The sequence below is a fragment of the Pelophylax lessonae genome (genome assembly GCF_965119305.1).
Source record: "Pelophylax lessonae genome assembly, chromosome: 11".
In the NCBI taxonomy this organism is placed as follows: Eukaryota; Metazoa; Chordata; class Amphibia; order Anura; family Ranidae; genus Pelophylax; species Pelophylax lessonae.
Genome location: NC_138778.1, coordinates 23,214,975 through 23,229,077, shown reverse-complemented (window position 1 = coordinate 23,229,077; position 14,103 = coordinate 23,214,975). Strand labels below are relative to the sequence as shown.

At 48.2% G+C, this 14,103-nt stretch overlaps 1 protein-coding gene across 1 annotated transcript in view; it reads left to right on the top strand.

Moving 5' to 3' along the window:
* Positions 1-7,708: 7,708 nt before the first annotated feature.
* Positions 7,709-14,103, top strand: part of BIRC5 (baculoviral IAP repeat containing 5) — an 8,879-nt gene continuing 2,484 nt past the window's right edge. Inside the window, exons 1-3 of the mRNA XM_082272942.1 lie at positions 7,709-7,910; positions 8,220-8,329; positions 11,782-11,899. Coding sequence (XP_082129068.1) covers positions 7,761-7,910; positions 8,220-8,329; positions 11,782-11,899 — 378 coding nt within the window. The 5' untranslated portion in view covers positions 7,709-7,760. The remainder of the gene's footprint in view (positions 7,911-8,219; positions 8,330-11,781; positions 11,900-14,103) is intronic.

Below are 14,103 nucleotides of genomic sequence, written 5' to 3'. Positions count from 1 at the left end.
GTGGAGTACTGAGTGCAGTGTGGAGCACTGAGTGTGGAGAATGGGGCACTGAGTGCAGAGTGTGGAGAGTGGACTACTGAGTGCAGAATGCAGAGAAAGAAGCACTGAGAGCAGAGAATGGAGCACTGAGTGTGGAGAGTGGAGTATTGAGTGCAGATTGTGGATAGTGGAGTATTGAGTGCTGAGTATGGAGAGTAGAGCATTGAGTGCTGAGTATGGAGAGTAGAGCATTGAGTGCAGATTATGGAGAGTATAGCATTGAGTGCAGAGTATGGAGAGTGGAGCACTGAGTGCGGAGAGTGGAGTGCAGAGAGTGGAGCACTGAGTGTGGAGAGTGGAGCACTGAGTACACAGTGTGGAGAGTGGAGCATTGAGTGCAGAGTATGGAGAGTAGAGCATTGAGTGCAGAGTCTGGAGAGTGGAGCACTGAGTGTGGAGAGTGGAGTGCAGAGAGTGGAGCACTGAGTGCGGAGAGTGGAGTGCAGAGAGTGGAGCACTCAGTGCAGAGTGTGGAGAGTGGAGCACTGAGTACACAGTGTGGAGAGTGGAGCACTGAGTACACAGTGTGGAGAGTAGAGCATTGAGTGCAAAGTATGGAGAGTGGATAATTGAGTGCAGAGTTTGGAGAGTGGAGCACTGAGTGCAGAGTTTGGAGAGAGGAGTACTGAGTGCAGAATGTGGAGAATGGAGCACTGAGTGCAGAGTGGAGTATTGAGTGCAGATTGTGGATAGTGGAGCATTGAGTGCAGAGTATGGAGAGTAGAGCATTGAGTGCAGAGTATGGAGAGTGGAGCACTGAGTGTGGAGAGTGGAGTGCAGAGAGTGGAGCACTGAGTGCAGAGTGTGGAGAGTGGAGCACTGAGTACACAGTGTGGAGAGTGGAGCATTGAGTGCAGAGTATGGAGAGTAGAGCACTGAGTGCAAAGTATGGAGAGTGGAGCACTGAGTGTGACGAGTGGAGTGCAGAGAGTGGAGCGAGGAGCACTGAGTGCAGAGTGTGGAGAGTGGAGCACTGAGTACACAGTGTGGAGAGTGGAGCATTGAGTGCAGAGTATGGAGAGTAGAGCACTGAGTGCAAAGTATGGAGAGTGGAGCACTGAGTGTGACGAGTGGAGTGCAGAGAGTGGAGCGAGGAGCACTGAGTGCAGAGTGCGGAGAGTGGAGTACTTAGTACACAGTGTGGAGAGTGGAGCACTGAGTACACAGTGTGGAGAGTGGAGCATTGAGTGCAGAGTATGGAGAGTAGAGCATTGAGTGCAAAGTATGGAGAGTGGAGCACTGAGTGCAGAGTTTGGAGAGTGGAGCATTAAGGGCAGAGTTTGGAGAGTGGAGCACTGAGTGTGGAGAGTGGAGCGAGGAGCACTGAGTGCGGAGAGTGGAGTACTTAGTACACAGTGTGGAGAGTGGAGCACTGAATGAGGAGCGCTGGTGGGCCACAGATAGAGTGGGTCATATGTAGAGCGCTGATGGGCTGCATGTAGAGCGCTGGTGGGTCACATGGTAGAGCGCTGATGGGCCGCATGTAGAGCGCTAGTGGGCCACGTGTAGAACGCTGGTGGGTGGCAGGTAGAGTGCTGGTGGGTCACATGTAGAGCGCTGGTGGGCCGCATGCAGAATGCTGGTTGTAACGGAGCTCCAATACCCAGCCAAGGTATCTCCGCTGTATAATCCTTGAAGCTGAGGGAGTGCTAAAATATCCAAGGCAAAATTCCCCCCCCAGTAACTGGACAACACACAGTTCTGGGAGTCAAGTAGAATGAATACGTTTATTCAAAACACAAACACAAGAGATTTACAATCTGGAAAAACCCCTCCCTCTTCGAGTCATTCCACACACAAACCCACACATCCCATAATAAGCTTACTCTAGCCAGACAGGAACAATAGGACAATGGAATGCAGGTATTCAACAATAACAAACCCCACCCCACTGGCATGGGTCTATGAAACACTTCTGCCATATTCTAGCAATCTGCAATACATCCCCACAAATCTCCTGAGGGACACGGCTCAGAAATATTATGGTCCAAAGTGAAAGAGTCCCTCACTCTTTCAACACAAACCACTCTCTCAGTGTCCATTCCACTACACTGGTGGGCCGCAGATAGATCGCTGGTGGGCTGCAGGTAAAGCGCTGGTGGGCCCAGGGACGAAACTAGGGGGGGGGGCACATGCCCCGGATGTCAACTTGAGGGGGGTGCCAAATTGTCTGCAGTGCTTGACATTAGCTGGGATTTGGGAGGTTGGATCAGGCTAGACTGACCCCACTAAGCAGCATTCACACCACCGGCTGCTCTTTGAGCCTGCACTACCGCTAAATGCCAGGATCCGGACCCCAGGGATTCAGCCTGCTACCTTGCTGCCTTGAAGTCAAATCTAGACAGGAGGGTGGCATTTGCTAGAAACGACCTACTGATCCCTTCCACTGCCCTACTGACACCATCCTCTCCCCTGCTGATTCTGATATTGTCCACTGCTCTACTGACACTGTCCAGTGCCGTATTGACACTGTCCATGCACCATCCACTACCCAACTGACATTGTCCACACACCATCCACTGCTCTACTGAGTGGCACTGTGTACAGATCTGACACTGGTAAAAGAATGCTTTTGTTTTATTAAACCATGTCCATTTACAACCCTCCAACTTTTACCGCAATTTGGAACACTACGAACCCCCACAGCAGATTGGGATGGGAGCTGCCGGAAAGGAAGAGGAGCACACAGAAGCAGGGCCTAATAAAGACAAGCTTCTTGGCTCACTTCTTTCCTGGCCGTGCCAGTCCTAATCTGCCTCAGAAGTGAGGCTGGAAATCACTATTACCAAAACTGGTATTATTATTACCATCCTATGGCTCATCTACGTATTTATTACGCTTCCCACTCTCTGGGAAGGGGGCTGGAAGTGTAATAGATGGAGAACTTCTCTCTAGTATGGGGGGGCCGAACTGAATCTTTGACCTGGGTGAAAGAATGTCTAGCTTCACCACTGGGTGGGCCACAGATAGAGTCCTGGTGGATGTTAGGTATGGTACTGGTAGACACCAGGTAGATCACTGGTGGGCTGCATGTAGAGCACTGGTGGGCCGCATGTAGAGCACTGGTGGGCTGCACGTAGAGCACTGGTGGGCTGCATGTAGAGCACTGGTGGGCCGCATGTAGATCACTGGTGGGCCGCATGTAGAGCACTGGTGGGCTGCATGTAGAGCACTGGTGGGCTGCATGTAGAGCACTGGTGGGCCACAAGTAGATCACAAGTTTATAGATATAGGACGATTTGCATAACAAAACTGGCCAGAGGTATGTCCGCAGTGTGGAATAGATGCAGATCTGTGAATTCTGATGAGGCAACGCTAGTGACGGTACAGCACTGAGCAGCACTCCAAGAGGGAAGCAGACTCTAGTAAGGAGAAGAGGGAAGGCATCACATTCGGGCCTTGCATTCCATGCTGGTCCCGGCAGCGCAGTTGTCCTCCTGATGCTTCCATATATGGCTTCTCTCTGCTGGCCGGATCGGGATCTCCTCCCAGGGGAGGACTGGGCCAGGGGGCAACTACCCCCTGGGCCGCCCTGATGCCCCATAAAAAGGCTGCACTGCTTCTACCACAGACATGCCTAAAGGATTCCTGGTGAAGTGAAGTAGTCCCTGCCACTGACCTAATGAGTGCGGGTTGAAGACGAGGACAAAGCGCAGCCCTCCCCCCTCCCAGCATGGATGGTGTAACCTGTGTCTGAGCAGAGGCGGTTCCATGCCCCACTGGAGACTCTTCTGCCCGGCAAGCCCCAACCAAGCTGTCCCAGCTCCCCCCAACCTCCCCCTGCTAGCCAGGTCAGGAACCCGGATTCAGCTGGTAAGTAGAGAGTATCTGGAGCAGGGCTTCAGCTTGGAATTGGGGTCAGGAGAAGGACTGGGAGAGTGGGAGGGGGGGTGAGGGAGAGTGGGAGGGGGGCCGAGTCGCCGCATCATGGGCCTCTGGTTTGTACTTGCCCCCTGGGCTGAAAGTTGCCAGTCTGCCCCTGCGCTCCACCTGACCATACTGGAATACCTTGGTATTACCTACCACTGGAATTGTTCTACCGTGATGAGCCTTTTTCCTCCATCCTTACTGTAAGTGTGTTTTTATTGGGCAATAAAATGTTTTATGGTTACTGCATTTAGAAGCTCCTTCCCTCTGTTCTACTTACGCAAGCAGATGGCTCCTGGGCAGCAGGTGGAGTGTTGGTGGGCCACATATAGATCTCTGGGGAGCTGCAGGTAGAGTGTTGGTGGGCCACATATAGATCTCTGGGGCGCTGCAGGTAGAGTGTTGGTGGGCCACATATAGATCTCTGGGGAGCTGCAGGTAGAGTGTTGGTGGGCCACATATAGATCTCTGGGGAGCTGCAGGTAGAGTGTTGGTGGGCCACATATAGATCTCTGGGGAGCTGCAGGTAGAGTGTTGGTGGGCCACATATAGATCTCTGGGGAGCTGCAGGTAGAGTGTTGGTGGGCCACATATAGATCTCTGGGGAGCTGCAGGTAGAGTGTTGGTGGGCCACATATAGATCTCTGGGGAGCTGCAGGTAGAGTGTTGGTGGGCCACATATAGATCTCTGGGGAGCTGCAGGTAGAGTGTTGGTGGGCCACATATAGATCTCTGGGGAGCTGCAGGTAGAGTGTTGGTGGGCCACATATAGATCTCTGGGGAGCTGCAGGTAGAGTGTTGGTGGGCCACATATAGATCTCTGGGGAGCTGCAGGTAGAGTGTTGGTGGGCCACATGCACACCTCTCAACATTCTGAAATAAGAGGAACACTTTTTAGCACACAATATGTAGGGAAAGGCCACTCCCTGCCGCGGCCCCCGGTGACACTGACCGCAGAGACCCAATAAACAGAAAATGATTGGCTGAACCACACAAAGGATTCTTTGACCTCTATTTGTCCTTTATATGGGCTTATTAAAATTTTAAATGCTGTAATATAACAATTTTTAATATAATAGCATATAATAATATACTGTATAAAAAAATATGGAGTCGAATAATGTATATTTATTTATTATAGGTATATATAATATAATAACACGTAATACAAAAATATATTAACATATTATAATATAAAATAGCTTTTAATATAATAATATATAATACAATAACATTTAATAATATATACATGAATAAAATATAATTTAATAATACATTAACATAAAATATATATAATATAATAAAAAAATAATAAAAATATAATAATAATAATAATATCTAATAACATACAATCTAATAACATATATTAAAATGTAATATAATTAAATAAAAATATTTACACACCAGGACAGAAGGATTTGGTTTCAGTAGTGGACTTTTCGGATCGGTTGATATCAGTTAGGCTTGGTTGGGATAAGTTGGGATTCGTTGAGATAGGTTGGGATGAGTTGGGATTGGTTGATATCCATTAGGCTTGATTGGGATCAGTTAGGCTTGGTTGGGCTCGGTTGGGATGAGTTGGGATCAGCTGATATCAGTTAGGCTCGGTTGGGATAGGTTGGGATCAGTTGGGAAGAGTTGGGATCGGTTGATATCCATTAGGCTTGATTGGGATCAGTTAGGCTTGGTTGGGATCGGTTGGGATGAGTTGGAATCAGTTAGGATTGGTTGAGATTGGTTAGGATCGGATGATATCAGGTAGGCTTAGTTACGATTGGTTGGGATCAGTTAGGCTTGGTTGGGATTGGTTAGGCTCAGTTGAGAAAAGTTAGGATCAGTTGATATCCATTAGGCTCGGTTAGGATCAGTTAGGCTTGGTTGGGAATCTTGGGATTGGTTGGGATGAGTTGGGATCAGTTGATATCCGTTAGGCTCGGTTAGGATCAGTTAGGCTTGGTTGGGAATCTTGGATTGGTTGGGAAGAGTTAGGATTGGTTGATATCCATTAGGCTTTATTGGGATCAGTTGGAATGAGTTGGAATCAGTTAGGATCGTTTGAGATTGGTTGATATCAGTTAGGTTTGGTTGGGAATCTTGGATTGGTTGGGAAGAGTTGGGATCGGTTAGGATCGGTTGAGATTGGTTGATATCAGTCAGGCTCGGTTACCATTGGTTGGGATTCGTTAGGCTCAGTTGAGAAAAGTTGGGATCAGTTGATATCCATTAGGCTTTATTGGGATCAGTTGGAATGAGTTCGAATCAGTTAGGCTCGGTTACGATTGGTTGGGATTGGTTAGCCTCAGTTGAGATAAATGGGGTCAGTTGATATCCGTTAGGCTCGGTTAGGATCAGTTAGGCTTGGTTGGAATCGGTTGAAATGGGTTGGGATCAGTTAGGATTTATGGAGGGCCGGTGCTTCCACTAGGAAAACTAGGCAGCCGCCTAGGGCGCATTGCAACCTAGGGGCGCAGCCATGAGTCGGCACTCTCTGTCCATCATGAATGATCCTTGTGAAATGAGGGGAGGGGGCGGCAGTGGGGGAGGAAGCATGGACAGAGGAAGATGCCAGGTGTCTGGGGCAGTGGCTGAACTACCAGACCCTGGCTTTCCACCACTGTTGGGGGGGAGGGGGCCCAAGAGGCAGGAAGGGAGCCCACAGGAGTGCTGCCTGCATGATGATCCTCTTTGGCTGGAGCTGAGTGGTGTAAACCCTGGGCGGGAAGTGTCTCTCTGCACTGAGCTGGTGGGCAGCCGTTCATTTCCCTGGGTTGGTATTAAGCAGGGAGCGGAGGAGAGCTGAACCTGAGCCGGAGCTCGGCACTGGAGGGTGGAACCTTTACTGGAGCAGAAACGACGAGGCACCGGAATGGTCTGAGGAGGTTGGGGATTAGGGACTTGCAGAGTTCTCTGACTGCTGCTTCTCCCTTCACCAGGAGCCGGTTGGAGCTGTGGTGAGCACTGTGGTCTAGAAGAAGAGCGTCCTGGGAGAAGGAATCAGCAGGATCACAGTGAAGGAGGGCAGAGTGCGGGCCACTCTCTTCATACCGCCCAGTGAGTGTCCCCAGAACAGGGGATCAGGGTCCCTGGGTGTGACATGGAGGTTCCCTGGTGTGAAAGGGAATCAGTGTCACCAGGTGTGCCATGGGGGATAGGGGTCACCGGGTGTAACAGGGTTTTGGGGTCACCAGGTGTGCCATGAGGAATTGGGGTCCCTGGGTGTGCCATGGGGGATTGAGGTCCCCAGGTGTGACATGGAAAAACATCAGGTGCCCCTGGTGTGACATGGAGGATCATCGGGGTCCCCAGGTGTGACATGGAGGATCATCGGGGTCCCTTGGTGTGACATGGAGGGACATTAGGGTCCCCAGGTGTGACATGGAGGAATATGGGGGTCACTGGGTATGACATAGAGGAGTTTTTAACCCCTTCCCTTTTAAATTTTATTTTTTTTTTGGGGGGGGGGGGGGGGCGCAAGTAGCTGGTCTTGCCTAGGGCGTAAAATAGTCTAGCACCGGCCCTGGATTTATGTTCAGATTTGACTCTCTTGGACTACTTTGTGCTCTGGGATTATGACGCCATTACTTAGCTAATTCATACATTTTTAATTGAAAATAATAGCTGTAAGTGGAATGTTTCTGCATTTCCTCTCTCCCACATTGTCCCTGAAGGAGTCCCGTAAAGATTAGAAATGTCGTAAAAGCAATGATGGGGATGCCGGGAGTTGTAGTTCCACGCTTACTGGAAGGGCAACTCGCACGCTCTTGGCATGGGCGTGGGAATGAGACGGGGGGCGGAGCCGTCTTCCCGTGGTGCACTGGGTCTCTGTGACGTCGCCGGGATTTGAACGTTGCGCCATGGTGAACGGATCTCCTTTCGTCCTTCCCGAACCCGCCCCGGGGGAGCCCGAACTACCGGAGGAATGGCGGCTATACCAGATGGACACTCGTGTCCGGACCTTCAGCAACTGGCCGTTCACCGAGGGCTGCGCCTGTACCCCGGAGAGGGTGAGATACCGGGGAGGCCGATAGCCCGGAAGGGGGACAGAGCACCTGTCCTCATAGACAGGGGGGTTCAGTAGGAGTCCCTCAAATGGGGGGGGGGGGGGGGTGTAATAGAGGTCCCTGTATGGGGGGGGGGGGGGTTGTAATAGAGGTCCCTGTATGGGGGGGGGGGGGGTTGTAATAGAGGTCCCTGTATGGGGGGGGTGTTGTAATAGAGGTCCCTGTATGGGGGGGGGGGTTTAGTGGAGGTCCCTGTATGGGGGGGTGGAATGTTCTGCTCACACAGTCGGTGATCCTCTCCTTTGGTTGCAGATGGCGGAGGCCGGCTTCATTCACTGTCCCAGCAGTAACAGTCCCGACGTGGCTCAATGCTTCTTCTGTATGAAAGAGCTGGAAGGATGGGAGCCGGACGATGACCCCCTGTGAGTACAGTGTGGGGGAGGGGAGGGGGTGAGTACAGTGTGGGGGAGGGGGGGGGGGGGTTTATGTCAGTGATTCTGTTGAAAAGTCAGTAAAATTTCTGGGTCTGTTTGGTAACTGTATTAGTGTCACTGGTCCCCAAAAAGTGTCAGATCTGTGCTAAAAAATATGCACTGTCACTGTACTAATGACACTGGTTGGGGAAGGGGTTAACATCAGGGGCGATCAAAGGGTTAGCTGTACGCCTAGGGAGTGCTTGCTAACTGTGGGGGAGGTGCTTTTACTAAGGTAAGGCAGAGATCTGTGTTCCTGTTTAGCAGAAACACAGGATCACTACTTTCCTTGTCACAGAGCGGCCATCTGCCTCGTTTACATAGGCAGACCACCATTCTGCCTCTCTCGGAAACAATCGCTGGGTCCCAGGGACATTGCATCTGCTGGACCCACTGATTGGCTCCCGCTGTGTCCAATCGCAGCAGGCGCAGGTCACCGGCGGCATGTGTGTGTGTGTGTGCTCCAGACCCGGAAGTGCAGGATCATGTACAGATACATGATCCTGCGCAGAGGAGCCGCTTTGCTGCCATATATATATATATACAGCCGGTAAGCAGTATTAATCCCCAAACGGTTATACATTGCGATCAGTAGATGTGAGGCTGCATTTGTTTTCCTTTTTAGTTTTTGTTCCTCTATTTTCACCTGGTGATCTGTGGCCAGTAACGCACCACCTGTATTAGCAGGCCCACGCTCTGGAGGACCACTTGAAGACCGGCCTTTTGTGGCACTTATTGTCTAAGTTTAAATCGGTATTTTTTGCTAGAAAATTACTTGGAACCCTCAAACATACATTTTTTTTTTTTTCTCAGAGACCCTAGGGAATTAAATGGTGATCGTAGCAGTTTTTAATGTCGCACAATATTTGTGCATTGACAGAAGAGGGGAGCAGGAAAGGAGGGACACAGGTCAGGGGGCCCTCCAGGGTTACGCCGAGTAAATAGATACCCAACATGTCAGGCTTTAAAACTGCGCACGCTCGTGGAATGGCGGCAAACTATGGTACTTAAAAAAAAAAAAAAAAAATCTCCATAGGCGATGCTTTAAACGCCTTTACAGGTTACCAGTTTAGAGTTAGAGGTCGTCTAGTGCTAGAATTATTGCGGTCACTCTTAACAATCGCGGACCTCATGCGTGGTGTGAACTCCGTTTAGACGAGTACGCAATTTGCGTATGTGTTCGCTTCTGAGCACGGAGGGATGGGGGGGCGCTTTAATTTTTTTTTTTTTTTTTTTTTTTTTTCTTTACGCTTTGCCTTTTTAAAAATGTATGTTTTTTTTTTTAAATAATTTTATATATATTTAATATATTAACATTAATAAATATATATAATATTTATAATATATATATATAAATAATATTAATATAATAAAAAAAATATATATTTGTGTGTGTGTGTGTGTGTGTATATGTATATATATATATATATATATATATATATATATATATATATATATATATATATATATATATATATATATATATTACAAGAAATGTAAACATCCCTTGTAAAAGAATAAGGATGACAGGTCCTCTTTATGGAGAGATCTAGAGTCAAAAAGACGCCATAAATCTTACATTTTTTTTTTTAAACGCAAAAGATTAAAAAATAAATTTAAGTTTACATCCACCCTGGACCTGAAGTGACGTAATGACGTCGCTCTGGTCCTCCAAGGCCATAGAGACGATCAGAGGATCTACTCTTTGATCGCCTACGGGAGCAGCGGGCGATCATTTATCGGACAAACCAGCTGAAATGGTAAGCCAGAGAAGCATCGGTGGGGGGGGGGGGGGGGGGGTCATCTTGTCCCGCCACTTCTGAAAGCGTTCCAGTGGTTCATCAAGCCAGCCGCCCGCTAAAAAAACAATGCTGAGGTTATGGATGATCTCATCAGCCATAATCCCTGTAAACCACTTGGAAACAGCTATATATATATATATATATTTGTGTGTATTGTGGTTAAAGGATAAGTCCAGGCTAAACCTGCTCTGTGCCACATTGTAAACCTATCTAACCCTGTAAAGCAGAAATCACTGTTCTTACCTATTCTGCACTTGATCCGCTCTCCAGCGACGGAAGCTCTGTGCAGGAAAGGACCGACAGCGGCTGTGAAATGAATGGGAAGTGACGTCACCCATAGACTTACTATGGGGCTTCCATTGTCATGTGCCTCTCCTGCACCCGCCTCCATGCTGAAGCCGCTGCTGACAGCTCAGCGTGGGACCGGGCCAGTTCAGATGGAGAATAGGTAAGTACAGTGGTTTTTGCTTTACAGGGCTAGATAGATAAGGTTTAGAATGTGGCACAGAGTAGGTTTAGTGTTAGGTTTTGCCTGGACTTATCCTTTAAAGCAGGACTACACGGCATCTAAGCACTGAAAACACTATTTAACAACATTTTTGACTACCTCCCACCTGCTGTATAGACAAGTGATGGCGCAGGCGGGATGCTCTGTTCTGGGATGATGTTGCAGCAATCACGGGTGCACTGTGCCCTTGGAGCAGCCTGTGAGGCGATGAGAGCCGATCAGCGGCATTTCATCACAGTGGGGATCTGCACAGCTAATCAGGGCACTAATCATTAGTGCAGCTCTTAACAGTGCCCAGCAGCGATACCAATTTGTGCCTGTCAGTGCTGCATATTCGTGTCTCCACATCAGTGCAGCTCATCATTGCCGCCTCATCAGTGCACAACAGTAAAGGAGAAAATCCTACCTATTTACAAAATTTTCTGACAAAAACTAAAACTTTTTTTTTTTCTTAAGCAAAAATAAAAAAAACCCAGCAGTGATTAAATACCACCAAATAAAGCTCTATTTGTGTGGAAAAAAAAAATAATAAAAATTGGGTTTTGGTACAGTGTTGCATAACCATGCAGTTGTCATTCAAAGCGCTACAGCGCTGAAAGGTGAAAATTGGCCATTATTGAAGCAGGTAAATATAAAAAGCAACCTCCCCCCATCCATCCATGTCTCCATGTTAAGGGGTCAGGTAATGCAGAGGTCGGTAGGAAGGCAGCTGGAAGTGGCTGCGCCTGGAAGCTGCTGGTATGAGGTTGGTGGTATGAGCCAGGCTGGAATGCAAGTAAGTGGAGCAGCAGTGTCACTAGTGCTTCGGCTGGCCGCGCTGGACTCTGCTTCACTACATAAACAAGGGGGCATGGCTACATGTTTTAGAGCTGAAACCACCCTTTTGTCAAGCCAAAAGCTTGACAAAGGGTCTGTCCCAGCCCTGAAACATGTAGTCATTCCATCTTTTTTTATGTGATTTTTTGCTAAATATAATCTACCTTCTTATCTATTTACTAATGCTAGCAGCCCAAGGATTAAAAATATTCAATGTTGACTGAGAGAGTAAAGTTCAGCTTTAATGTAAACCCCATCATTTCTGCCCCCCGCAGGGAGGAACACAAGAAACATTCTCCTAGCTGCTTATTCCTGACCCTGAAGAAGAAGGCGGAGGAGTTGTCACTCAGTGAATTCCTCAAGCTGGACAAGGAGAGAGTCAAAATAAAGATGGTAAGCAAAGTTTAACCCAAACGTTAATGGCGGAGATTTTCCAGAATCGTGCCCACGGTGTCAGAATTGACCATTTCAGGGGAATGGAGGGATAGGAATCCTGCTGGCGATTCCTCCGTGGCCTGGAGGGCCCCCGACCTGCCCCCCCCCCCCCTGCTCCCCTATTCTGCCAATAGGCTTGGTGACCCCTCCCAAAAATTTTCATGTCATGGAGCAGAAATTTACATTATTATCACACGTGTGCTTTTGCCGTGATTTGCTTATGCTCTAGGCATCATACAGATATCTTTGTTTTCAGCCATACAAACAATCATAGCAGCTGTTTTAGCCGATTGATTGTTTTTACTGGCGGCTGGAGGGGACGTCCCTCCCACCCTGGTCTCGCTGGTGCAAGCCGGAGAATGACCCTGCTGGCGGCAGAAGTTTACCATAGAGCTGATCGAGGACCAGATGGTCCCTGGTCATCTTTCACTCTCGGAGGCTGGAAGTGACGTCATGGCAGATGTACGGTATTTCACAAAAGTGAGTACACCCCTCACATTTTTGTAAATATTTTATTCTATCTTTTCATATGACAACACTGAAGAAATTACACTTTGCTACAATGTAAAGTAGTGAGTGTACAGCTTGTATAACAGTGTAAATTTGCTGTCCCCTCAAAATAACTCAACACACAGCCATTAATGTCTAAACCACTGGCAACAAAAGTGAGTACACCCCTAAGTGAAAATGTCAAAATTGGGCTCAATTAGCCATTTTCCCTCCCCGGTGTCATGTGACTCGTTAGTGTTACAAGGTCTCAGGTGTGAATGGGGAGCGGGTGTTTTAATTTTGGTGTTATCGCTCTCACTCTCTTACTGGTCACTGTAAGTTCAACATGGCACCTCATGGCAAAGAACTCTGAGGATCTGAAAAAAAGAATTTTTGCTCTATATAAAGATGGCCTATGCTAGGAGATTGCCAAGACCCTGAAACTGAGCTGCAGCACGGTGGCCAAGACCATACAGCTGTTTAACAGGACGATTTCCACCCAGAACAGACCTCGCCATGGTCTACCAAAGAAGTTGAGTGCACGTGCTCAGCGTCGTATGCAGAGGTTGTCTTTGGGAAATAGACTTGCTGCAGAGGTTGAAGGGGTGGGGGGTCAGCCTGTCAGTGCTCAGACCATATACTGCATAAAATTGGTCTGCATGGCTCTTCTAAAGATGATGCACATGAAAGCTTGCAAACAGTTTGCTGAAGACAAGCAGACTAAGGACGTGGAATACTGGAACCATGTCCTGTGGTCCAATGAGAGCAAGATAAACATATTTTGTTCAGATGGTGTTGAGCGTGTGTGGCGGCTACCAGGTGAGGAGTACAACGACAAGTGTGTCTTGCCTACAGTCAAGCATGGTGGTGGGAGTGTCATGGTCTGGTGCTGCCGGCACTGGGGAGCTACAGTTCATTGAGGGAACCATGAATGCCAACATGTACTGTGACATACTGAAGCAGAGCATGATCCCCCTCCCCTTCAGAGACTGGGCTGCAGGGCAGTATTCCAACATAACGACTCCAAACGCACCTCCAAGACGACCACTGCCTTGCTAAAGAAGCTGAGGGTAAAGGTGATGGACTGGCCAAGCATGTCTCCAGATCTAAAACCTATTGAGCAGCTGTGGGGCATCCTCAAATGTAAGGTGAAGGAGTGCAAGGTCTCTCACATCCTCCAGCTCTGTGATGTCATGGAGGAGTGGAAGAGGACTCCAGTGGCAACCTGTGAAGCTCTGGTGAACTCCATGCCCAAGAGGGTTAAGGCAGTGCTGGAAAATAATGGTGGCCACACAAAATATTGACACTTTGGGCCCAATTTGGACATTTTTTGCTAGGGGTGTACTCACTTTTGTTGCCAGCGGTTTAGACATTAATGGCTGTGTGTTGAGTTATTTTGAGGGGACAGTAAATTGACACTGTTATACAAGCTGTACACTCACTACTTTACATTGTAGCAAAGTGTCATTTCTTCAGTGTTGTCACATGAAAAGATAGAATAAAATATCTACAAAAATGTGAGGGGTGTACTCACTTTTGTGAGATACTGTAAACACTGCTGTTGTGTTTTTTTTTTTTTTTGTATCGGGCTTTACAGCATAGAGGAGAGATCTGTGGACTTGTACATCCCAGATCTCTCCATAAAGAGGACCTGTCATGCCTTATTCCTATTA